At 37.7% G+C, this 25203-nt stretch overlaps 1 protein-coding gene across 1 annotated transcript in view; it reads right to left on the reverse strand.

The window, feature by feature from the left end:
- The window catches only part of UBR1 (ubiquitin protein ligase E3 component n-recognin 1), a 150601-nt gene that overhangs the window by 59324 nt on the left and 66074 nt on the right, over positions 1-25203 (reverse strand). The window contains 10 exon segments of the mRNA XM_014459411.2: positions 2966-3147; positions 7092-7178; positions 10932-11041; positions 11604-11703; positions 13403-13557; positions 13951-13999; positions 14473-14575; positions 16427-16479; positions 18670-18794; positions 20841-20904. Coding sequence (XP_014314897.1) covers positions 2966-3147; positions 7092-7178; positions 10932-11041; positions 11604-11703; positions 13403-13557; positions 13951-13999; positions 14473-14575; positions 16427-16479; positions 18670-18794; positions 20841-20904 — 1028 coding nt within the window.

Raw genomic sequence — 25203 nt, forward strand, 5'->3', positions numbered from 1 at the left:
GATCATGTGGTATTTTTCCTTCATTGACTGGCTTGTTTCACTTAGCATAATGCTCTCCAGTTCCATCCATGCTGTTGCAAATGGTAAGAGTTCCTTATTTTTTACAGCAGCATAGTAAGGAAAAGCCTTCTTAAACATAATATAAAATGTTAAAACTCAAAAAGACTAATAAATCTGTTTTATCAAACATTGAAACTTCTCTATGGCTAAACCTTCATAATTAATGTTAAAAGAAACAGGAATATGAAAAAACACGCAACAAGTTTAGTATCCATAATTTTAAAGGGACTTCTATAAATCAATAAGACAAAAGCAACACACTCAATAGATGGGCAAAGGGATAATAACAGGCAATTCCTGGAAGACAAAATGTAGCAGGCTAGTGAACTATCATATGAAAAGATATCCAAACTGGTATTAACTAGTAATCAGGAAAATTTGGTCTGACACCAATTTTGATTATATCCAACATTTACAAGTACCGATATATTAAGTATTGGTGAGAATGAGGAAAATAGACACTCTCATATACTGTTGGGAGTAGAAATTGGTAACACTACTTTGGAGGGAAACATGGCAGTATCTATTAAAATTTTAAATAATTATGACTTAGCCCTTTCACTTATTAGATTCCACCCTTGAGAAGTACTTGTACAATTGCACAAGGGGGCACATAAAAAATGTTCTGCACACACACATGTTGTTTACAATAAGAAAAAGTTTGGAAATAAGGGGAAAACTTAAATGTCCAAAGTAAACATTGTGAATATATTCACAGTATAGAAAACTATGCAGCAGTCTTAAAGAATGATGTAGACTCTATACTATACATCTATATATATTGACATGAAAAAAATTATAAAACAGTGAGGGGGAAAAGCAAGCTGCAAAACAAAAGGTATGCTAAAATAAAAATAAGCCACTAAAAAACACAAGACTCATTATTTCTTTATGTACACCTGTTAATAAATGGTTGAAAACAAAAGAAGAGGTCTAGAACAAAAATTAGGTATAGCAATGGTTATCTGTGAAGAAAAATCAGGAATATAGAGAATGGTCAAAGGGGACTTATTAATTTGAGTTGTTTTTAATGAGAGCACATTCATAATCTTTGTGCAATCAATCAGGCAATAAAAAGAAATAATGAAAGCATTAAAGCCATTAATTAACCCTGAATACATTTCCTTGTTTTGATAAATATACAGTACTCTTTTCCATTACTTTCTAAATAGTACATTGTTAATATGTAAAACTAGAGAGTTGGGAGTTTCTGCTTATTGTTTTAAAGTTTTGTATTAATTTCTAGTGTTATTACCACAGTCAGCCAAGGATAGCTCACCTTCATATCATTTTTTAAAAAAATCTTTAAAATATACAGTCATCATTGTTTGTAGTTTGCTAGCATGCTCAGCTTCAGGATTACAGACACATTATGTGGAGTATAATGTTTCTACTGTTACTGCAAAACAATTTCCCAAAAGTATCCACAATACAAATTATTTTAAAGAGTTGTGAAAGCTTGTTTTTAAAAATAAGGATAGGAAGTATTCACAATATTTTAAATTGGAATGTTTTTCAAACTACCATTATTTTGCCTCCTCCCTTTTCTGATTGTATCTATATATACAGCCCACAAACCATGACTCTCAAAAGGCTAATCGATGATAATGCTCTTTTTCCCAAGAGCATACCATAGTCAGGACTCAGAAAACCAGACTTACATATTCCCATTCCAATGTGCTATCTATGACAACTATATGCGTTGTCTTCTATCTCTTTAAGAAAAAAATAAAAATATAAACCACCTTTTTGTGAAGGATTTTTTTCAATCTGTAATAATTGCAATCATTATTAGAAACTAGAGGCCCAGTGCATGAATTTGTGCACAGGTGGAGTCCCTCAGCCTGGCCGGCGATCGGGGCTGACTGGGGCCGTCTCACCCAGTCCCGATTGGGGCCGGCTGGCCAGGGGACACGACCACGGGAGGTTGGCCAGCTGAGGGGAAGCACTGCGGGAAGTTGGCCGGCCGCAGGAGGCTGGCTGTGGGAGCGCACTGACCACCAGGGTGCAGCTCCTGTATTGAGCGTCTGCGCCCTGGTGGTCAGTGCGCATCATAGCGATCAGTTGACTGATCCTTCAGTCGCTTAGGCTTTTATATACATAGACTAGAGGCCTGGTGCATGAAATTTATGCATGGCCAGGGAGAGGGGGTGCCTTAACCCATCCTGCACTCTCTCCAATCTGAGATTCCTTGGAGGACATCCCTCTCGCAATCCAGGACCGTTGGCTCCTAATTGCTCGCCTGCCTACCTGCCTGATTGGCCCTAACCCCTCTGCCTGCCTGCCTGATCGCCCCTAACCATCTCTGCCTGCCTGATCGCCCCTAACTGCTCCCCTGCCGGCCTGATCGCCCCTAACTACCTCTGACTTGGCCCCCGCACCTGGGAACCAGGCTTTCCTCCTCTGGCTGGCTGCAGGCACCTGGGACCTGTGCTTCCCTCCCTCTGGCCAGCTGCAGGCACCTGGGACCTGGGCTGGCTTTGCCTGGGCTGGGCCCCAGGTGTCCAGGACTATGGGTGGCTTTGCCTGGCTGGCTGCAGGCGCCTGGGGCTGTAGACGGCTTCACCTGGGCCAGCCACAGCCACAAGCACCCGGGCCTGGTTTTGTCAGGGAGGACGTCCAAAGACGTCCAGTCTAATTAGCATATTGCCCTTTTATTAGTATAGATAATAAAAATGGTGTGGAATATATAAACTCATATGTAAATGTGTATCTAAAAAAGCCCATGTATATAAGACAACAGGAGTCAATTTCTATTACTTCTGTTCACATCTTCCTATCTTTTTGTCTTAAAAATAGTGTAATTTCTTACTATAAAATGTATTTGGAAAAAACGTTATTGGAGTGAATATGTACTTTTCTTCCTAAAACGGATTTGCTAATCTTTAGTTTTGCTTTGTTTTACCTCTCTTCCTCCATAATGGAGTCCTCTTTTCCAGACATTTCTGATGTACTATCATACATGAGTTTGTGAGTTTCAATGAAGTTTTTCTGTAAGGCAGACATTTGAGCCATGATCTTCTGGCGGTGCAGCCTAGCAGCTTCAGCTTTTCTTTTCCGTTCTGCTTTTTCTTTATCATGAGTAATCTGTGTATGATGAAACCACAAAAATTAGGTAAAAGCTAGTGTTATAATTTGCATATACTGTTCAGCCAGGCAAAATTTCCTAGAGTAACAGTCTGATAAAATTGATTACCCCACCCCTTAAGCCTATATTCAAACTTAAGTCTAAAAATTAGCATACTTTCCCATCATATCATGCAACTAATTGCTTCTTTGGTTACTTTAATAATTTAATATAAAGGCCAAATACTTTAAATACCTAATAAACTGTCTTTTATACTCAATGCAGGTACATCAAGAAAAATATTAAATGAAACAAAATTTTGAAATCATTTGTTAATCATTGAACCACTGACATTTAACCAATTTAAGCCAATCTGATGATGTTCAACAGTTACTCTTAGACCTGAGGTTAAGACTAAGATCTTGAACAATATTATTGAGATGTACTGGCATTTTTAAAAAATTAATCTTTATTGTTGAGATTATTACGGATGCCCCTCTTTATTCCCCCATAGCTCCCCTCCACCAGTTCTCACCCCACCCCAGGCCCTCGCCACCCTGTCTGTGTCCATAGGTAATGCATACATGCATATAAGATCTTTGTCTAATCTCTTCCCAGACCCCCAGCCCCCCAACACACACACACACACACACACACACACACACACACACCCTTCCCTCTGAGAACCGTCAGTCTGTTCCATTTCCATGCCCCTGGTTCTAATTCCATTCACCAGTTTATTTTGTTCATCAGATTTTTTGTTTGATTTTTAGATTCAATTGTTGATAGATAGGTATTTGTTGCCATTTTGTTGTTCATATATTTTATCTTTTTCTTCTTCTTCCTTTTCTTAAAGAATACCCTTCAGCATTTCATATAATACTGGTTTGGTGGTGATGAACTCCTTCAGCTTTTTCTTGTCTGTGAAGCTCTTTATCTGACCTTCAATCCTAAATGATAGCTTTGCTGGGTAGAATAATCTTGGCTGTAGGTTCTTGCTATTCATCACTTTGAATATTTCTTGCCACTCCCTTCTGGCCTGCATAATTACTGTTGAGAAATCGGCTGACATTCCTATGGGCACTGCCTTGTAGGTAACTAACTACATTTCTCTTGCTGCTTTTAAGATTCTCTCTTTGTCTTTTGCCCTTAGCATTTTAATTATGTGTATCTTGGTGTGGTACCCTTTGGGTTCCTCTTGTTTGGGGTTCTCTGCGCTTCCTGGACTTGTAAGTTTATTTCTTTCACCAGGTAGGGGAAGTTTTCTGTCATTATTTCTTCAAGTAGCTTTTCAATATCTTGCTCTCTCTCTTCTTCTAGCACCCCCATAATTCGGATGTTGGTACGCTTGAAGTTGTCCCAGAGGCTCCTTATATTATCTTCATATTTTTGGATTTTTTCTTTTTGCTCTTCTGGTTGGGTGTTTTTTGCATCTCCATATTTCAAATCATTGATTTGATTCTTGGGATCCTTTAGTCTACTGTTGAATCCCTGTATATTATTCTTTATTTTAGTCAGTGTATACTTAATTTCTGACTGGTCCTTTTCCATTTTTTTTGGCATTCTCACTAAGATCCTTGAAAGTCTAAGTACCTTGGAGATTTCTAGAAGATTCTTGAGTAACCTTATAACTGTGTTTTTGAACTCTATATCCAGTAGTTTGCTTTCTTCCATTTCTTTCATTTGTGATGTTTCTTTGTCTCCACATTTTGGCTGCTTCCCTGTGTTTGTTTCTATGTATGGGGTAGCTGCTAAGTCTCCTTGAGTTGATAGAGTGGCCTTGTGTAGTAGGTGTCCTATAGGGCCCAGTGGCTCAGCTCCCCAATCACCTGAGGTGGACACTGTAGGTCAGTGGTCGGCAAACTGCGGCTTGCCAGCCACATGTGGCTCTTTGGCCCCTGAGTGTGGCCACGAAGTTTCAATCGCACTGTACATGCACGTCCACATGTGGTATTTTGTGGAAGAGCCACACTCAAGGGGCCGCAGTTTGGCGACCACTGCTCTAGGTGCACCCCTTGCTGTAGTTGAGCCTTGATTGCTGCTGGCATCACAGGGAGGAATTGACCCCCAGGCCAATTAGCTGTGGGGACCAGCTGTGACTACAGTGGGAGAGCTGCTGTGCAGGAGACAACCTTATGGAGCAGGATTTGCTTCAGTGGGGCTTTGGTGCTCACTGAGTCTGCCCCTTGAGTGTGTCGTTTATGGATGTGAAGAGTTGTAATCTGGTATAGTCTCACACTGACCACTGGGTACACTGGTTCTTGGGTCTCCAGGGAGGTGCAAAGTCAGCCACTGCCTGGGGCCATCCAGCAGGAGCTACAGAGATGTTTGTAAGTGCCCAGACAAGGCCCAGCTGTGAAGCAAGGCAGGCTGGTAATAGGTTTGAGCTCCCTGACCCAGCTGCAGCTTGTTTGACAGGTTTTTAGCCTGAGAAAAGGCAGGCCATTCATATGCAAAAGCCGCTGCACAGCTTGGGTGGGGTTGTAAGTTGGGTGGGGCGGGGCATAAGGGAATCACCAGGTGGAGCAAACAGAAATGGCTGCCAGTCAGCCCTGCAACCACGGAGGTCCCTGCATGAGAATAATGACTGACGCGAACACCTCCGTCTGGAAGAAAGCTGCCCTCGAGTTCCTGCCCTGATGCCAGACAGTGCAGTTTTCCCTGTATGTGTCTGGATCTCCAGATCCTCACCCGGCACTGGAGCTCAGAGGAATCTCACACTTTGTAAATTCAGTTCGTGGTGCTGGCCTTTTAAGAGGAGCAGTTGGGTCTCCAGCAGCCTGTGTGTCACTCAGCCCCAAGCTGCACTGGTTTTTACAGTGCGTAGGGCTGGGCGTCTGGTGTAGGGCTGGGACCCCTTGCTCCTTCGGGCGGCCTTCGCAGAAGCAATTTCTCTCCCAATTAAAAAAGTGGCACACATGGGTGCTGGACCTGCCCCTTCTTCGCCTGTGCACCTCCTACCAGTCTCAGTGTACTTTATTCTTTATTTCTCTAGTTGTAGTACTTCCATTCAGCCAGTTTTCTGGTGGTTCTGGATGATGGTTGTTCTATATTTTAGTCGTAATTTTGATGTGGTTGTGGGAGGTAGCGAGTACAGTCATTTGCTTACGCTGCCATCTTTTGTACTGGTATTTTTTATTGTGTATTCTAACTTAAGCCCAGTGTTTTCCTTTTATAAAGGATATTTAATAAATAAAAATAACATTCTAATTTTAAGATTAAAATAATCAAAACCTGATTCATTATATTAAGAAAATTCATAACCTAAATATTACTATTTCACTGAATCTAAAATGTACCATTGTCGATGTTCCACTAAGAATGTGGCTGATTAAATTATAAGAAGCTACTGATTGTAAGACATATACCAATATCAGATATTAAAAGTTTTTAAATTAATGAAGTATTTCCAACAGAGCTCCACTACACATCTATTTCCTCTGACTTTGTATTATATTGGATAACTACATGTCAAGTACCACTAATCCCTGCAATACAGAAGCTTAATGAGCCCTGGCCAGCATGGCTCAGTGGATAGTGTGTTGGCTTGCACACCAGATGGTCACAGGTTTGATTCCCAGTCAAGGGCACATACCTGGGTTGCAGGATCGATTCTGCCCTCAGTCGGTGTGTATGTGGAAGGCAACCAATTGATGGGTCTCTCTCATGTCGATGCTTCTCTCTCTCTCCCTTTCTCTCTCTCTCTCTCTCTCTCTCTCTCTCTCTCTCTCTCTCTCTCTCCCCCGGCATCCCCCATCCCTTCCACTTTCTTTAAAAATCAAAGGAATAAAATATCCTCACTCCTTGGATAAGGATTTAAAAAAAGAAGCAGCTTAATGAACAACAGAAAATGGACATCTCATGTACTTTACAATAGGTTCCTTCTAACAAAAAGAAGCAGTTCCTTTATATCAGCAAAGTTCAAAGACAGAGATGAATGTCACCATTATTATAATGTTATTACCTCATCGTTCCTAATAGATTCTGATCCTGATGCAGTTGCTACAATTAAACAAGATTTTTCTCTTAATCGCTTCACTGTGTCAAACATCTGAAAAACAAATAAAATGTTAAAAGATTTGGTTGCACTGATCAGGAAAAGAAAAATTCACTAATCTGATTTTGTCAAGTATCCAAATTTCTTTGACTTAAACCACACACACACACACACAGTGACTCCTAACTGTGACAAACACCTCCCTTATTTGATTAGCAATGGAGCTAAAGAGGAGGTTCCAGGAAGCAAAATAAACTGACTCAATCTGCAGGTGTTACCATACCTCTGCTTTTGCCAGGGAAAATAAAGAATTTAATTCTTTATATTTACATATCCTATCTAATAAAGAGGGAATATGCTAATTGAACATCACACCCTCACAAGATGACAGCGTCCACAGCCAATAAAGAGGGAATATGATTATTGACTGTCACACCCTCAAAGATGGCGGTGCACAGTCCCCTCAGGCCCGCCGGGGCAGCAGGCATGCAAAACAGCTGGGCCTGCTCCCAGGTGGGTCCCGCAACTCTGTGCGCCTGCCTCCGGAGTCGCCCAGTCCCCAGCCGCCCAGGGCCAGCCTGAGGTGCAGGCAAGCCTCAGATGGCGGCTGCCCGTCGCCTTCCCCTGATCACCAGGTTGCCTCCCACCCCTGAGGGCTCCCGGACTGTGAGAGCGGGCAGGCCAGCCTGAGGGACCCCCCCCCCCTCAGGTGCACCAGGCCTCTAGTCTTCTCATAAGAGGCAATCCTGTTATATACAAGGTTGCTGTTTCCTACTTTTCATTTTCACTTAATCATTTATCTTCAGAGGTGTTTCCACAACAGCTATCTTATTCTTCATACCAAATATCAGGTTCCAACAATACGAAGGTATAAATTTACTGATAGTTTGAAGGAGCCTCAATCTCATGTGGAAAAATCTCCCACAAGAAACTTACAACACAACTTTACATTATGCATTTGGAGAAAATACCTAATGTTTATAAGAGCAAACACTTATGCTTTTTGTATATTTTGACAATGAACTTTGGTATTTCAACCAAAACTAAATTTTCAGGAATAAATCTTCAATTTATAACATCTTATCTGTAGAATATAAATGTTGGATTAAATGATAGTTCAGTTTACTTTCTTAATAAAGTTAGAATAGTTAACTACTTCTCTTGTTTCTGTTTTGATTTTGTACTTTAAATTATTATGTTGGTAAATTTAACTCAAATACAAAATATTCATGAAATCTACTTCAAGAAAAATCTTAATAACATCTTTATCTTACAGTTACATATCCAATTACATTAAGCTTGCTTAAGGAGTGTCTGATCCTATATAATAAAACCCTAATGTGCACATGGACCAAATGGTCGCTATGACAAGCACTGAATACCAGGGGGCAGATGCTCAACGCAGGAGCTCTGGTCAGCCAGAAGCCAGGCTCACAGCTGGCGAGCGCAGCAGCGATGGCAGTAGGCTCTCCCACCTCCGCTGAAGATGGGCAGTAGGGAGCAAGAGCCCCGGAATGCGAGAGGGATGTCTGCCTGCCGACTTAGGCCCAGTAGGCAGACATCCCCCAAGGGGTCCTGGACTGCGAGAGGGCACAAGCCGGGATGAGGGGTCCCCCCCCCCCCAGTGCAATAAATTCGTGCACCAGGCCTCTAGTTACATAATAAAAAGGGCAGACTTCTTGAAGTACAAATCAGTACAAAGATCTCCATTTGATATGAATGTGGAAAAAATAATTCTATATTCTAATTATAAAACAATTATCTAGCTGATAACATCAGGATATTTTAATAAATACAGTGAGGGGAAACCCCATAACCTTGGTTTCATGTTTCCATGTGGAAGGTTTTCCGTTAAAGAAATATTCCTGGCCTCTATCCATAACCCCTTATACACTCCTTCCCAAAGGCACAGCTATCCACCCAATAGTTCAAGCTCCAAATCCAGAAGTCATCTTTGACTCCTTAATTTCCCCTTCCAACAAATCTATCAGCAAGTACAATAGATTCTACCATCAAATTACACCTTAATCAGTTTAGCTTCTCGGCATTTGCATCCTAGTCTAAGTCATACTTACTTCTACCACGTTTACTGCAATAATCTTTTAATGGTTTCCCTGATTTTATAATTGTCCCTTATAATCCATTTACCCCACAGCAGAGTGATCTTGTAAAAATATAGATAAGATATTGTCACTTAAAATCCTTCAATGGTTTCCCACTGTACTCAAAAGTAAAATCCATCGCCGAAACCGGTTTGGCTCAGTGGATAGAGCGTCGGCCTGCGGACTGAAGTGTCCCAGGTTCGATTCCGGTCAGGGGCATGTACCTGGGTTGCGGGCACATCCCCAGTGGGAGATGTGCAGGAGGCAGCTGATCGATGTTTCTCTCTCATCGATGTTTCTGACTCTCTGTCTCTCTCCCTTCCTCTCTGTAGAAAATCAATAAAATATATTTAAAAAAAAAAAAGTAAAATCCATCACTTTACCCTGACCCAGTGATGGTGAACCTATGACACATGTGTCAGAGGTGACAAATGAACTCATTTTTTGGGTTGATTTTTCTTCGTTAAATGGCATTTAAATATATAAAATAAATATCAAAAAATATAAGTCTTTGTTTTACTATGGTTGCAAATATCAAAAAATTCCTATATGTGACACAGCACCAGAGTTAAGTTAGGGTTTTTCAAAATGCTGACACGCCAAGCTCAAAAGGTTCTCCATCACTGCCCTGACCTGTAAGTTCCTATAATGACCTGGCTGCTGGCTGCCCCTCTGACCTTGTTGCCTATCTCCCTCTCCCTCTCCTCATTGTACTCCAGTCATGCTGCCCTTCTTTCTGGTCACCTTAGAGCTTTAGTTTTGCTGTTCCCTCTTTCTAGAGTGCTTCCCCAGATTCTTATGACTGGTTTCATGTCATTCAGTTCTAATGTCATCTCCCAAAACAGACCTTTTCTGATTACCCATTTAAAGTTACCCCCTATTCATGTGAATTATCCTGGTATTTTCTTATTTATTGTCTTCATCTCAGTTAGTCTATAAGCTCTATGATAGCAAGCACCTTATCTGTCTTGTTCAGAGTCTAGCAATGAGTACAGCACATAGTTGGATTCAATACGTTAACTGAATAACACACATGAATACATTTTTTTTTAACTCCACTAAAACATAGAGAAAATAGAATTACTAACATGAAAACATAGGAGTAAGCATAAAAAAACAGAAGTAGCCCTGATCAGTTTGGCTCAGTGGATAGAGTGTCGGCCTACGGACTGAAAGGTCCCAGGTTCAATTCCAGTCAAGGGCATGTACCTTGATTGTGGGCACATCCTCAGTAGGAGGTGTGCAGGAGGCAGCTGATCGATGTTTCTCTCTCATCGATGTTTCTAACTCTATATCCCCCTCCCTTCCTTTCTGTAAAAAATCAATAAAATATATTAAAAAAACAAAACAAAAAACAAAACAGAAGTAAATGACTTCACAAGAATATAGTGGTTTAATTTTAGAGGCAAACAGAGGATTCTTCTCTTTTAAAGAATTATATTTTTTATTGATTTCAGAGGGAAAGGGAGAGGGAGAGAGATAGAAACATTAATGATGAGAGAGAATCATTGATGGGCTGCCTCCTGAACACCCCCTACTGGGGACTGAGCTCGAAACCTGGGCATGTGCCCTTGACTAGACTCGAAACTGGGACCTTTCAGTCCACAGGACGACATTCTATCCACTGAGCCAAACAGGCTAGGGCGCAAGTAGAGGATTCTTAAATAATTAAACCAAGAAATAACCAGTTATTTTCCAGGTTTACCTGGAGTATCCATGTTATCATGTCCTTCTGGCCTTCTAACTGGGGAATTCCTTTGAGTTTTTCCAAAAGCATTTGTATATTCTGAGCATTCATGGCCGAACTTCCTAATCCTTTTTTAAAACACAAAAAGTACATGTCACAAGTAAATAAATTGCTTCATAATTATTTATATATTATAACTTATAGCTAATATTATTCAATGGATAAGCAAAGTTTGCAATCAATCCCTTAAATACATTAAGTTTTTAATGGAAGAATCTGCAATTACAGGAAGTACGAAGTACTGAATTAAACAACTTCAAAACTTGAATTTACTTTAGGTCTCTCTTGCTCATTGTCCCTTGGGGCTGGTAAGTGAAAGCTAATCTTACTGATCTGTCTCTTGCCTTTCCTCCACATGTTTCATGTTTGGTAAAAGTACTTAAATAAGAACCAAAGCTCCAAAAATATGAAAGTGGGAGCTGTTATATATCCATAAACTAAATAGATATATGATGTCTTCAATGATCTAAAAAAAAACCTGTGTATAAATAGAAATAAGATGCTTTTCTCCTTTTGGTCTTATAAGCAATATGCCGGGAGTGTGCTTTGAAAAAACTCTTAATCAGGTAGCATTTAATAAAAATCTAATCTAAACTTATTCTGTTCTTCTAGGTTGAAGACAGTACATACTTGAAGCCTTGTGGTAGAAGTCAAAGGTCACTTCTTCCTCAGGAGCTTTCTGAAGCTGCTGCTTTTCTTCTAGTAACCCCAACGCCAGAATATGAAATGCCTACAGGAGAAATATAGGAGAAGATCTTTATGATTGTCCTTCTTCAGGTAAATATATTTTAAACGGATGGATAAAAATAAGCAATCTGATAGGTAAAAAATGGGCAAAGGTTACAAACTAGAAGTTTACAGAGAGAGAAATGATAAGTACACATACGAAAAATGTTCAACCTCACTTAATAATAAATAAGTGTGAGGTGAAGCAAGATCATCCTGTTTTTCCCCTACAAGAGTGGCATTTTTACCATTTAGTAAAATACAAAACTGGTAAAGGTGTCGAGAAGCAGGCACTTTTCACCACACTGATGATGGGAAAGTAAACCGATGTAACATTTTTGGAAGCCAATTTGACAATATCTATAAAAAAATGTGAAGGTACAGACCCAGTATACTAGGAATTAGTATGATAGATAAACTCACTTAACTATACAAAGATATTTATATAAGGATGCTCATTTTAGTGTTCTCTGTTATACAAAGACCTAAAAGCAACCTAATGTCTCTTAATAAGAGACTGGTTAAATGCATTACAGATATGCCTACAATAGAATCTGTAGCTTTAAGATTGAAGTAGGCTTATATGCACTAATGTGGAATAATTTCCAGAAGATACAAACCTTTAACAATGCTTACTTCCTAGGAATAGCACTGAGAGTTAGGAAGAGAAATGTTAACTTTGATTTCAAATATATCTGGTATGGTATGAAATCTTTTTATTGCCATTTATTTACCATTGTTATAACAAAAATTAAGATACACATACAGTATGACAGCATTTAGAACCTGCAGGCCAACAATAGCTAAGAAAAAAAGAAAATTTAGCCTAGATCTGTCTGTCATCAAGTCTTTATTACACTGTCTCTTCATAATACAAGTGAAATAAAAAAAATATATAGAAAATTATGACACAATAATAACTTGGAACTTTATTATCAGCAGGAGCAGGCTATCCTATATAATAAAAGGCTAATGTGCAAATCAACCAAATGGCGGAACAACCAGTTGCTATGACGCGAACTGACCACCAGGTGGAAGATGCTCAATGCAGGAGCTGCCCCCTGGTGGTCAGTGTGCTCAGGGGGAGTGCTGCTCAGCCAGAGCTGGGCTCAGACCTGGCAAGTGCAGCAGCGGTGGCGGGAGCCTCTCCTGCCTCCATGGCAGCCCTAAGGATGTCCGACTGCCAGCTTAGGCCTGCTCCTCAGTCAGACATCCCCCAAGGGCTCCTGGACTGAGAGAGGGTGCAGGCTGGGCTGAGGAACCCCCCCACCACTGAGTGCATGAATTTCGTGCACCAGGCCTCTAATATATATATATTATATATATAAAATAAATGGTTCCCAGAAGTAAGGATACTAAAAACATGATGATGTGTCACTAAGAAAATCTGTGCCACACCTAAGCTTTTTTTTTTTTTTAACATGTTTTTATTGATTTCAGAGAGGAAGGGAGAGGGAGAGAAACATCAATCATGAGACAGAATCACTGATCTGCTGCCTGCTGCACGCCCCACTCTGAGGATCAAGCCCGCAACCCAGGCATGTGCTCCAACCAGGAATCGAACCATGACTTCCTGGTACATAGGTCAATACTCAACCACCGAGCCACACCAGCAGGGCACACCTAAGCTATTTTTAATGACCTCTGTGTCTCAGGTGCACTAGTTGTGATTCTGACTCAAGTAATATTTGAGGTTTACATACCATCTGGAGCATCCCTTCAGTCCACAAGTTAGAATCTGTGTCTAATGCCCGCTCAAATATGGTCCTGAGAATGTACATCATGATATCACAATTTAGAAGGTTAATCACTTTGCTGAAAGCAGGACAGAATTCAGGAGGTGGTGGTGGTGGTAATGCTACAGTAGAAGGGAGATGGATGGCAGAAGAGACAAACAGGTACATTTTTATTTGGGTTATTCTACATGCTAAATTGCAAATGTCAAAGTCATATATTACATGCGAAAACAACACAATTTTTATTACCTTTAAAGCACTAAAAACATTAATGTCAAGAGAAATATAAATCACTATGTCAATCACCCAAAATAAACTCCATTTGCTATAAATTTAAAATTATATCACCACTGAGGTGGGCCATATCTTAAAATGTGAACAAGAAACAAAGGGTTCTTTGCACTTGTATTAGTTGCCCACACTAAATAAACAAGAAACAAACCACTATATACTCAGCTGATAATAAAACCACAGGAAATAGTCAAAATGAGTCAATTCAGAATCTCACTTTTTACCTTCATCTTTGTTTTCTTGTTTTCTCTTTTTCTTCTGCATATGTTCAGCCTATATATTAAAAAAAAGAAAGAAAAAGAAAAAGAATACAGTCTATCTTTAAATATACTGCTTGGCAAGCATGACACAAATGGAATACTTTGAAGCAAGCAGGAAAGTTCCACCAACCTACCAAAATATTTTATATACTGAGGTATGTATTCAAAATGCTACCTTGTTCCAGAAGCAAAATGGTTGTACTAGGAAAGTCTCTGCAAAATAAATGGGTAATATCCTTCCTCAAGAATTTAGTGCCCATTCTTTCAGTCAACAATATTTACTTATTGTCTTTTTCTTGTATAATATAGAAAATTTGGATATTAACTGTACACTAGATAACATTATTGATTCCATTTTAATTTCTTGGATGAAATAATGGCCTCTATTAATAAAAACGCGTATGAAACTACAGAAAACCCAGAAATTTTTCCGTGGAGTTAAAAAGCATTTTAGCTTTATTTTCTGAAGAGGATATCTTTTCCTACCTTGCTATGCTGTGTTTTGGAGTAATGATAAAAGTACATATTGAAGTCTTTCAATGATTCATCTTTTAGTTCATAAACTCCATGGCCTGATACACCTGGTTTCCTAAATAAATAAAAAATACAGAGATGAACTGCAGTTGTCTTGAAGAATAGAATACAGACAAAATAAGAACCTAAAAAGTAATCTAAAAGTCAAAATCTAGCAGAAAAAAAACGTAATTATATCTCACTCAGCTGGCTTAAACTGAAATGACAAATTCATTCCAATATTAAAACTAAAAACATACACTGTATGCTCAAAGTCCTGATAATGGCTAAACTGTGTTTCATAATTATGAAATTCAAACAAATCTAAGGAAGTTTATTTTATACTACCTATAATTGATTCCATGACCTTTTTAAGTTCCTAAGGATTCTTTTTTAGCCTCTGAAACCTAATGGTTGTCTGTTCAACTAAAGCACATTGTGTTATCTAAGGTCAAATCTAAAAATGGTAGTGAGACATCATGTCCTCAACAAGTTGTAGATAAAAAATATAGTGTTGAGTCCTCTATACAGCAGTGTAAGGAGAAGCATCAAGGCCAAACGGAGTACACCATATTTGCTCTGCACTTTAATAGCTTTTTGTTTCTATCTAATTCTTAACTTAAATGTTTAACTGAACATTATTAAAGTATTTAAAAAGCTACATCCTATTTTTAAATTATTTGAAACTAGTAATGTATCTATAAATACAATACTATAACAAGTAAAAATTTACTACCAGTATCAATCTTTAAAATTCTAAGAATTAATCCACTTATAATCTTATTTCCATTTTATATATCTCAATCAAAGGATTGTAAAATACTGTTGTTTTTTAAATGTTTTTACTGATTGTAGAGAGAGAAGAAGGGCGAGGGGGAGAGAGAGGAACATTGATGTGAGAAAGAAACATCAATTGGTTGCCTCCTGTATGCACCTCGAATACACAACCTGGGTATATGCCCTGACTAGGAATCAAAACGGCAACCTTTTGGTGCATAGGATGGGATGACACTCAACTGACTGACTATATTGGTCAACACATAAAATACTGTTTTAAATCTACTAGAGATTTTCATGTTCATGATAAACAATTTTTCAACTTTGGGTGAAAATACTTGCAACCGTTTAAGATGACTGTGTTTTACCTTAGGATAGAGATTTTCAACCTTTTTCAGCTCATGGCACACATAAAAAAATTGCTAAAATTTGGCAGCACACTAAAAAATATATTTTTTGCCAATCTGACAAAAATAGCATTATTTTGATTCATTTACATCAGACAGCTATTGCTGTGTTGGCTGTTGTCATTTTTTACTAGACAAGAGGGAAAAGAGGTCAGTGCCCCTAAATAAATAGGTATTGCATGTTTTGAAAATTCTTGCAGCACACCCATTGAAAATCGCTGCCATAGGACAAGTACTGCATGCCAATTTATGTGTGTGTGAGAAAACACTTCAAAATTGAATTAAAATATATAAATTTAAAATTGGTTGTGTATTGAATCTGCCTCAAGGTCAGTAAATATACAATTCTTTTTAAAAACAAACAAACAAAAATAAACCTACTAGATAAGTCTAAAATTAATATGTAAAATGAAAATTTATAGAATAAGTTTACCATATGAAAATTTATAGAATACATAAGTCTTGGCGTAGTTGATGGGAAAGACTATGGGTAAGGTTTCTTTGTTACATACTAAGTCACTTAATATCACACATATGGGTATCTCTCATTCACCTGCCCCAAATACTCATTTCTTCAACAAACATGTATTAAAGTGCCTACTGTGTGCCCCTTGTTCTCTTTCTAACACTCTATTCTAGTTCTTGGGAATTCAAGCAAGAATTTCTGAGCTTCTACAAAGTATCCAAAATACAAGACCAAAGATTGCCTACTCTCAGAATAAGCATAAGCATTAAGTACTTACTTAAATGTGGCTACTTTGTTTATAACATTCTCTAAGCCGGTTTCATTATTTTCCTGTTGAAACATAATTTTTATTATTTTTACCTTCATATAATGACTTTTTCTTCTCTTACTGAGAAGTAGAATTCATTTTCAACATTCCTGAAGTACTTTATACACAATAAATAAAAGATCAATTTCCAATATAAAAAATTAGGCCTAAACACAATTAACTTTGTTTGGAGGGAACGATTTCTTAATAGAGGTAAGACCTATGTATAAACTGTTTAAGGAAAAATTTTTTTCTAAGTTTGCCCTCATATGCATGTACACACACACACACACATACACATAGCCTCCCCCCGCCCCCAAAAAAAAACTGGTAGTTCAAAGAAAAAGAACTTTATGTAGTACATTCATTACCCACACCATTTAAGCACATGCCCATGATGTACTAATTGCTAAAATCAAGGTAGCAAAATAAATGGGATCTACAGCAAAACACATATGTAAGTGTCCAAATGTAGTCTGGCTTCTGCAATTATATATATTTTTTCTAATTGCCTGAAACTTTTCTTTGAACAAAGATTTTTTTTTTAATGAAGTCATTTAAAATCAGGAAAAGGACCTAGTTAAGATAGTAAACTAAGATCATAGATTCCTATAGTCTTGCAAAAATTAAGAAAGACTCCTTTAAAAAATTGTACTTGGGGTAAGCAGTAAAAAGTTAGGTATACCTGAAGCATTTTCTTTTATTATAAGTATGATATGTATATTACTAGCAGTATGTAAAATTACTTTAAGTGGCACACACATATTTTTTAAATTTTGAATAATTATTCACTTATTGTAATATGTATTAAAAAAATAATAATCTAGAACATCAAGCTTACTATTTCACTGATATTATTGCTTGGAAAGATGCTAAGGAAAATGTAAGTAAGTTGATTTTAAAATGTATTCATAATTATAAAATTGGTGAAAGGATATCCCAAAATTATACAAGTGACATGCCATGTGGTTACAGTTTAAGAATTAGTTAACAGGAAATAAACTTATCACGGTGGTCACTTTGTAAGGTATATAAGTGTCTAATCTCACTATGTTGAATAACTGAAACTAACAATATTATATGTCAACTGTATTGGAAAATAAATTAATTTTTTAAAAAGTGAAACTGGAAAAAGATATAAATAAAAAGATACAAATTGGGGGTAAAAGGGTAACCAATAGTCAAAAGTTATCTCTATTCTACTTCTCTGGAAAGCCCTAATAATATAGATAATTCTAATTCTCTTTTAAGAATCATTGTTCTAATCATAATTAAATCTCAAGGGAAAAAATATGAGACTCATAATCTTTAAAACTATTACTTAAATATCAGTATTTATAAAACAATAAATATCACCCATAGCAGACATGAAAATGCATCCCAGACCTCTAATTAGATGGACTACAGATACTAATACAGGCCCACTCTGGGAGAAATGAAACATTGTGTAGGCTACCAGCAATCTACCATGCATCTATCTAACCTTCCTTCCTTCTTTCTTCCACCTGGAGTCAGACTTGTATCACAGTCTGATGGCTCCCCACCAGCCTTACCCAGCTTCCTCACCATTTTCTCTCCTAGGCATTGTTCCTAATAAAATCTTAAATGTTTTGTCTTGACATCTGCTTCTCAGAAGACTCAAACTAACACCCACCCAAATAATCTCAATATTTTAGGTAGGCCCCCCCCCCCGCCGCACCTTTCCTCTGAAAAAGTCGTATTTTAAAGTAAACAAAAGGTCGAGTTTCTTGCTCTAAAATGTCTCCTAAATAGCCAGAATGTTTCTAAAATGTTTCCTAATGCCCCAAAGCCCAGACTTAAAATTTATACCACTAAAGAATGAATGGTGCCCTAACCGGTTTTGCTCAGTGGATAGAGCATCGGCCTGCAGACTGAAAGGTCCCAGGTTCGATTCCGGTCAAGGGCACATACCTTGGTTGCGGGCACATCCCCAGTGGGGAGTGTGCAGGAGGCAGCTGATCGATGTTTCTCTCTCATCGATGTTTCTAACTCTCTATCCCTCTCCCTTCCTTTCTGTAAAAAATCAATAAAAAATATTTTTTAAAAAAGAATGAATGGTGATGGTTTTACATCAGAAGAATTTGCTAAACAAATTTTCCTAAAACTTTGAAGTAGTTTCCAATTAGAGAAAAAGAAATAAACTATCCATCCCATCTTGAGGTGAATGAAGTAAAAAACAAAATTGGTCTTACATTCTCAGGTAAATTTTTGGCAATGGCACTGTGTGGCATGGGTTCAATACAAAGCAAGTGAATAATTTCTCTCATTGTGACCTCTTCTTTGGTCACATTTCCCACTCCAGGTACATAACGCTCTCCTAAAACAAACAATGAAAAAAAAGTAAAACAATTAATTGCTTTCTATTTAAATCTCTTCCCACCACGAGCACTTATAGACAGAACACTGCATTAAATTAAGTCCATGAGAGAGGGACTGAAAATTATTAGACATGTTCCTAAAACTGAACAAAAGTCTATATGCTGAAAGAAGGAGGAAGAAAAATTAAGAGATCTAAAGAACACAGCCCTTCTCTTTCTTTTGCACACATACATACATATACATACACATACTCACACATTATAAACAAGGCCCTTCTATTAAATTAGCATGTGTTTCTAATCCAGAAAACAAGGCAGATGGCATTGAATGTGCAGTGGCCATCAATGAATAATAGCTTTTCTTTCAAGATCTTCCTCAATTTTGTCTTTGTTATTTATGAAAGAACAAAGTGAAAACTGAAAAACAAAATACTTAAAAATGTCTTTATAAATTAAATGACAAAACAGTAATATGTATCAGGAATGAGTGGTGTTGCTAAAATGCCCACATGATCAGGCTTCCATTTTGTATCTCAATAAACTACCAAATGGAGAGAAAATACTTAAATTAACAAGAACTTCATTGGTGTTAATAGCATCTAATTCCCACTGCCTCAGGAAAGGCTTACAATATCTGGCCATATGTCACCACTGATTTTCAATACTATAACATGTGTAAAAAGTCCAATGATATCTACAAGAAGATTATTAAAAAGACAGTAACCCTTTGTCTAACAGAATTGATGAATTCTACAAATTAGCCAGAGAATGACTTTTTGTTAAATGAATTCATTTCCCAGACTTAATCCTTTTTATATCTATAAAGCACCTTGTAATTTTATTTTTTTCACCAAAAACAGTATCCCCTAGAATTTTAGTGCTAAAAGGAATTATCAAAATCATATAGATTACCTTCATTTTACAAATCATGAATTTGAGACTCAAAGAATGTAAATGGCATGCTCTTGATAGTTGATAACAAGGCCAAGACTACATCTTTTGATTCCTAATCTGAATCTTTTTCTACTTTTAATGTTTTCTCCATTATAAGATCAGAGATTTTATATGCTTTTTAAAAAATGTTGACTCCTGAAATTAATGAATTTAGGAATATAGCAAGTATTAACTAAAAATCAAATCACATAGGAGAAAAAACTCCAATAGATTTGACTAAAAATAATAAAAGCAAAATAGAAGCAATAATAAATTAGTAAAAATATAAAACAGCAAAAATATAGTATCGTATTAGAATTTTTTAAAGCATTCCAAGAATACAAAAATTCCCCTCAAGTTTTTATAACCTAATAAAGTATATCATTAACTTTAAAAATCTTTCGCACATTTTAATTTGTCCATTTTTTTCATCAGTTTCCTATGGAATATTCTGGACAAGAAGAGTTATTAGTACCTGAAAGATTTACATATCACTTAGCAATAAAGGCTTACTACATTTCCTGCTGAGATAAAGCAGCTAGTCTAGCAACTAGCTCTAACAAATAAAATGAACCCATGTTTTCAGATTTAGCTACTGGCTAGAATCACCAGGAACTATTAAGACAAAGCAGAGTCTGCTGCACTAAAGTAAGAAACAAGAGCCAGAATGAGAAGTTAAAGACTTTTCCTTAGCTGGTAAAATCAACAAAGTCTATAAAACAGAACATACAAAAGTAAGTGTGGCCAATATTTGCACCAAGTAACTTAATAGAATGACACAATAAAAATATATTTTACTTAGACCTATGTTACAATGAAATTTCATATCTATAGAAAATTTTCGGCATTCAACAGTTATTTTTCACCTACATTTCTATGATAAATATCCCAGACCTCTATAAAAAAAGTCCAAACAATTACAAATTAGATATTAGAAAGATGTAATAGCTGTGTTTTTCTAAAAGGTGGGTTTCTAAACATATTAATCACATACTATACATTCTAAGCTATATTTGAGAGATGAGTAAAGTGGTAAATTATAGCTCTTATTAATGTTCTCTTTAAAAAGTAACCCAACCCATATGCTATTTCAAAACATGTTTTAATCTTACCCACAATATAGATGAGGATTTGAAGCATTTCTTCTATTAATGTATTATATTGTTTAATCAAATCCTATAGAATCAAAAAACAATAAATTAGTTGTATAAGAACCAAAAACCTCCACAAAACATTTATTTCTGCATCAGACTCATGGTCCCTCTAAGTCCAGTATTTTCTTTCAACCACAGCAACAGAAAATTATGAGGTGAATAATTCTCTTTCTGACATCAAATTCAAAAAGGTTCATAATATCTGGCACGTAACAAGAAACAGATAATAACTGCTAAATACTATTATTGTGTTACTTATTCCCTTCATAAACTTAAGTCAACAAACTAGTTCTAATCTTTATCTTTTCCTCTACTACAGGCTTCCTTCTTACCTGGGTTGGTGAGGCAGTAGCTTCAAATAGATACTTAACAATTATGGTGAGAGTACCTTTCCATAACACAGTTCTCATTAAGCACTATTGGAAATTATTTATTTATTTTCACTAAGTATAAAACATTTATTTTCACTAAGTATAAAAATTAGCTTTGTATTTTATATCTAATACATGGCCCTTTGCAAGTGACTTCTAATCTGAAAGAATAAAATAATGTGATTTATAAATTCAAAGTAGTCAAGAGCTACTTTATAAGTTGTTATCAAATATTAAAACAATGAAGATGTGAGAAAACTCCATGAGACAAATTATAAACTGAAAAATATAGCAAATACAATAAATAAATAATTAATATCCTTATTAAATAAGGAACTTTTACAAAAACAGAAAAAGGGCAAAGGACAGGAACAGATAATTCACTACAAAAGGGGAGAAAAGCCAATAATTATGAAAACATAGTCACCTCACTGATAATTAAAAACTACAAATGAAAATGAAACACCACCTTTCATCTATAAGATCAACAAAATTAAAAATACCAGTGCCAGCTTTTCCAGTACAAGGATCCATAACAACATATGCAAAGTGGTAACCAAGGGATATGACTGGTTATCTATTACTTGCTCTTTTGTGGAGAGTGATTTGCTGGTCTTCTCCCCATCATCTAACCCAGTGATGAGCAATCTATAGCCAGTGGGCAAAATCCAGCCCAAAACCTATTTTTATATGGCCCAAACAGCTAGGAATGATTTTTTACAAAAAAACATGGGCAATCAACTGTATGGAACACGAGTGTTGAGCCTCAATTAAGTAACATAATATAACAACAAAATCCATTCTCTTCCTTAGTAGACTTATACTACAAAACTCAATTATTATTATTACTAGCGGCTCAGTGCATGAAATTCGTGTACTCAGAGGAGGGGAGTCCCTCAGCCCGGCCTGTGCCTTCTTGCAGTCTGGGAGTCCTAGGGGGATGTCCAACTGACAGCTTAAGCCTGCTCCCTGCTGGCAGTCAGACATCCTTAGCACTGCCACCACTACCACTGCGCTTGCCAGCCATGAGCCTGACTTCAGGCTGAATGGTGCTCCCCCGTGGGAGCTCATTGACCAATAGGGGGCAGCTCCTGCATTGAGTGTCTGCCCCCTGGTGGTCAGTGCGCGTCATAGAGACCGGTTGTTCCACTGTTCGGTCGATTTGCATTTAGCCTTTTATCATATAGGATATTTTTAATTTCATCAACAAAAATTGTGGAAATTTATTTTCTGTATAAGTACCTACTTACACTCAATTTGGCCTCTGGGCTCACAAAGAATTGCAGTTATTGTTAAAATAAAAAGGAACCAATTACTATTTCACCAAGTTTAGCTTAATTTATATGTAATTTAAGTATGCTATTTTGTGGTATCATTTTTGAAATTCATATTTATTCACCACACACAGGATTTCTTTTTTTTCATTATTGTTATTGCTTTTCATTTTCAAAGGTAGCTCACATTTTGAGGTTGTTTGACAGCTTGTCTTTGGTGGGTACTAAATAATGTGCAGTGTGGAAGCTCCTTGCCAAGCACGTGGCCAAGATGTGACCCATGGTTTAATCCCCCAAGGACCAGAAGCTCTACTTCAAAGAAAAAAGAAAAATAAAGAGCTGAAGTATGGGAATCTTTTCAACTGTTACAACACTTTAAAGAATATTTGTTTTCCATTCTTCCACAAAGAGAGGAAGGGAGAGGGATAGAGAGTTAGAAACATTGATGAGAGAGAAACATCGGAAGATGGCGGCATAGGTTAACGCTGGAGTTTGCTGCCTCGAACAACCACTTCAAAAATACAACTAAAAGACGGAACGGACATCATCCAGAACCACAGGAAGGCTGGCTGAGTGGAAGTTCTACAACTAGGAGGAACCGAGAATCAGAGGAGGTGCAGTGCTGAAGTAAAATACTAAGGTGTAGAGTGCGCGCAGCGCGGGCTGGTGGCTGAGGGCGCGGTTGTCTGTTTCAATCTGGAGGGAGCCTCAGACTCTGAGCTCCAGATCCGGGCGAGTCTCTAGGGACCCAGACTCAAACGGGAGAAGCGGGACTGTCTGGCTTCGGTCCCTCCGAGGTTTCCAGCGGTTGCTGGGACAGAGAGGCAGAGCCCCTGGGGACGGACTGAGAGCAGCCATAACTGCTCCTTCCTCCGCCCTGTTGATCTCGTGGGACCCGACCCACCCAAGCCCTGCACAGAGCCATTTGCCGGATAGCCTCAGGCAAAGGCTAGATTAGCACCTCCCTAGAGGACAGAAGTTCTCCCAATGCAAACATAGCTGATTCTCACAGCCAGTTGGCCTGGAGGTCTAGTAGTAATTACCTACAACAATCAAGGCTTGACTACAACAAGACTGTGCACAGAGACCACAAGGAGGTGCACCAAGAGTGTCTACCTCAGGTAATTGGGACACTTAACACGGAAAGCCACTCTATCGACACAGCGAAGCATAAAAAAATGCCAAGACAAAGAAACAGGCCACAAAGGACAGAACCGGAGGAAAGCAGGCTACTGGATATAGAATTCAAAACCACACTTTTGAGGTCTCTCAAGAGGCTTCTAGAGTCTGTCGATAAACTTGATGAGATGTACAGGAAATCTAATGAGACCCTCGATGGTGTGATAAAGGACCAACTAGAAAGTAAGCATACACTGACTGAAATAAAGAATATTATACAGACTCCCAACAGCAGACCAGAGGAGGGCAAGAATCAAGTCAAAGATTTGAAATGCGAGGAAGCAAAAAACACCCAACCGGAAAAGCAAAATGAAAAAAGAATCCGAAAGTGTGAAGATAGTTTAAGGAGCCTCTGGGACAGCTACAAGCGTACCAACATCAGAATTATAGGGGTGCCAGAAGATGAGAGACAGCAAGATATTGAAAACCTATTTGAAGAAATAATGGCAGAAAACTTCCCCTACTTGGTGAAAGAAATAGACTTACAAGTCCAGGAAGCACAGAGAACCCCAAACAAAAGGAATCCAAAGAGGACCACACCAAGACACATCATAATTAAAATGCCAAGAGCAAAAGACAAAGAGAGAATCTTAAAAGCAGCAAGAGAAAGAAACTCAGTTACCTACAAGGGAATACCCATATGACTGTCAGCTGATTTCTCAACAGAAACTTTGCAGGCCAGAAGGGAATGGCAAGAAATATTCAAAGTGCTGAATACCAAGAACCTACAACCAAGACTACTTTATCCAGCAAAGCTATCATTCAGAATTGAAGGTCAGATAAAGAGCTTCACAGATAAGGAAAAGCTAAAGGAGTTCATCACCACTAAACCAGTATTACATGAAATGCTGAAAGGTATCCTTTAAAAAGAGGAAGAAGAAGAAAAAGGTAAAGATACAAATTATGAACAACAAATACGCATCTATCAACAAGTGAATCTAAGAATCAAGTGAATAAATAATCTGATGAACAGAACGAACTGGTGATTATAATAGAATCAGGGACATAGAAAGGGAATAGACTGACTATGCTTGGGGCGGGAAAGGGGTGTGGGAAGAGACTGGACAAAAATCATGCACCTATGGATGAGGACAGTGGGTGGGGAGTGAGGGCAGAGGGTGGGGTGGGAACTGGGAGGAGGGGAGTTATGGGGAAAAAAGAGGAACAAATGTAATAATCTGAACAATAAAGATTTAATTATTAAAAAAAAATAATGTGCAGTGTGGTGTTAAAAGGTAATTCAGGTCATCTAAATATATGCTTCAATAAACACAATTTAGAAAGGCCAAAAAAATTTTTTAAATGCTACTACAGATGTACTGCTAGAGAAATCTTAAATCAAAGTAACTTTTCTGAAAGCAATTTGACAATATACATGAGGAATCTTAAGAAAAAACATCCACTAGCCCTGACCAGATAGCTCAGCTAGTTACAGCATCGTCCCAATATGCCAAGGTATGGGTTTGATCTACCGTCAGGGCACATATAAGAATCAAC

Source organism: Myotis lucifugus, unplaced genomic scaffold (genome assembly GCF_000147115.1).
Source record: "Myotis lucifugus unplaced genomic scaffold, Myoluc2.0 scaffold_109, whole genome shotgun sequence".
Taxonomy (NCBI): domain Eukaryota; kingdom Metazoa; phylum Chordata; class Mammalia; order Chiroptera; family Vespertilionidae; genus Myotis; species Myotis lucifugus.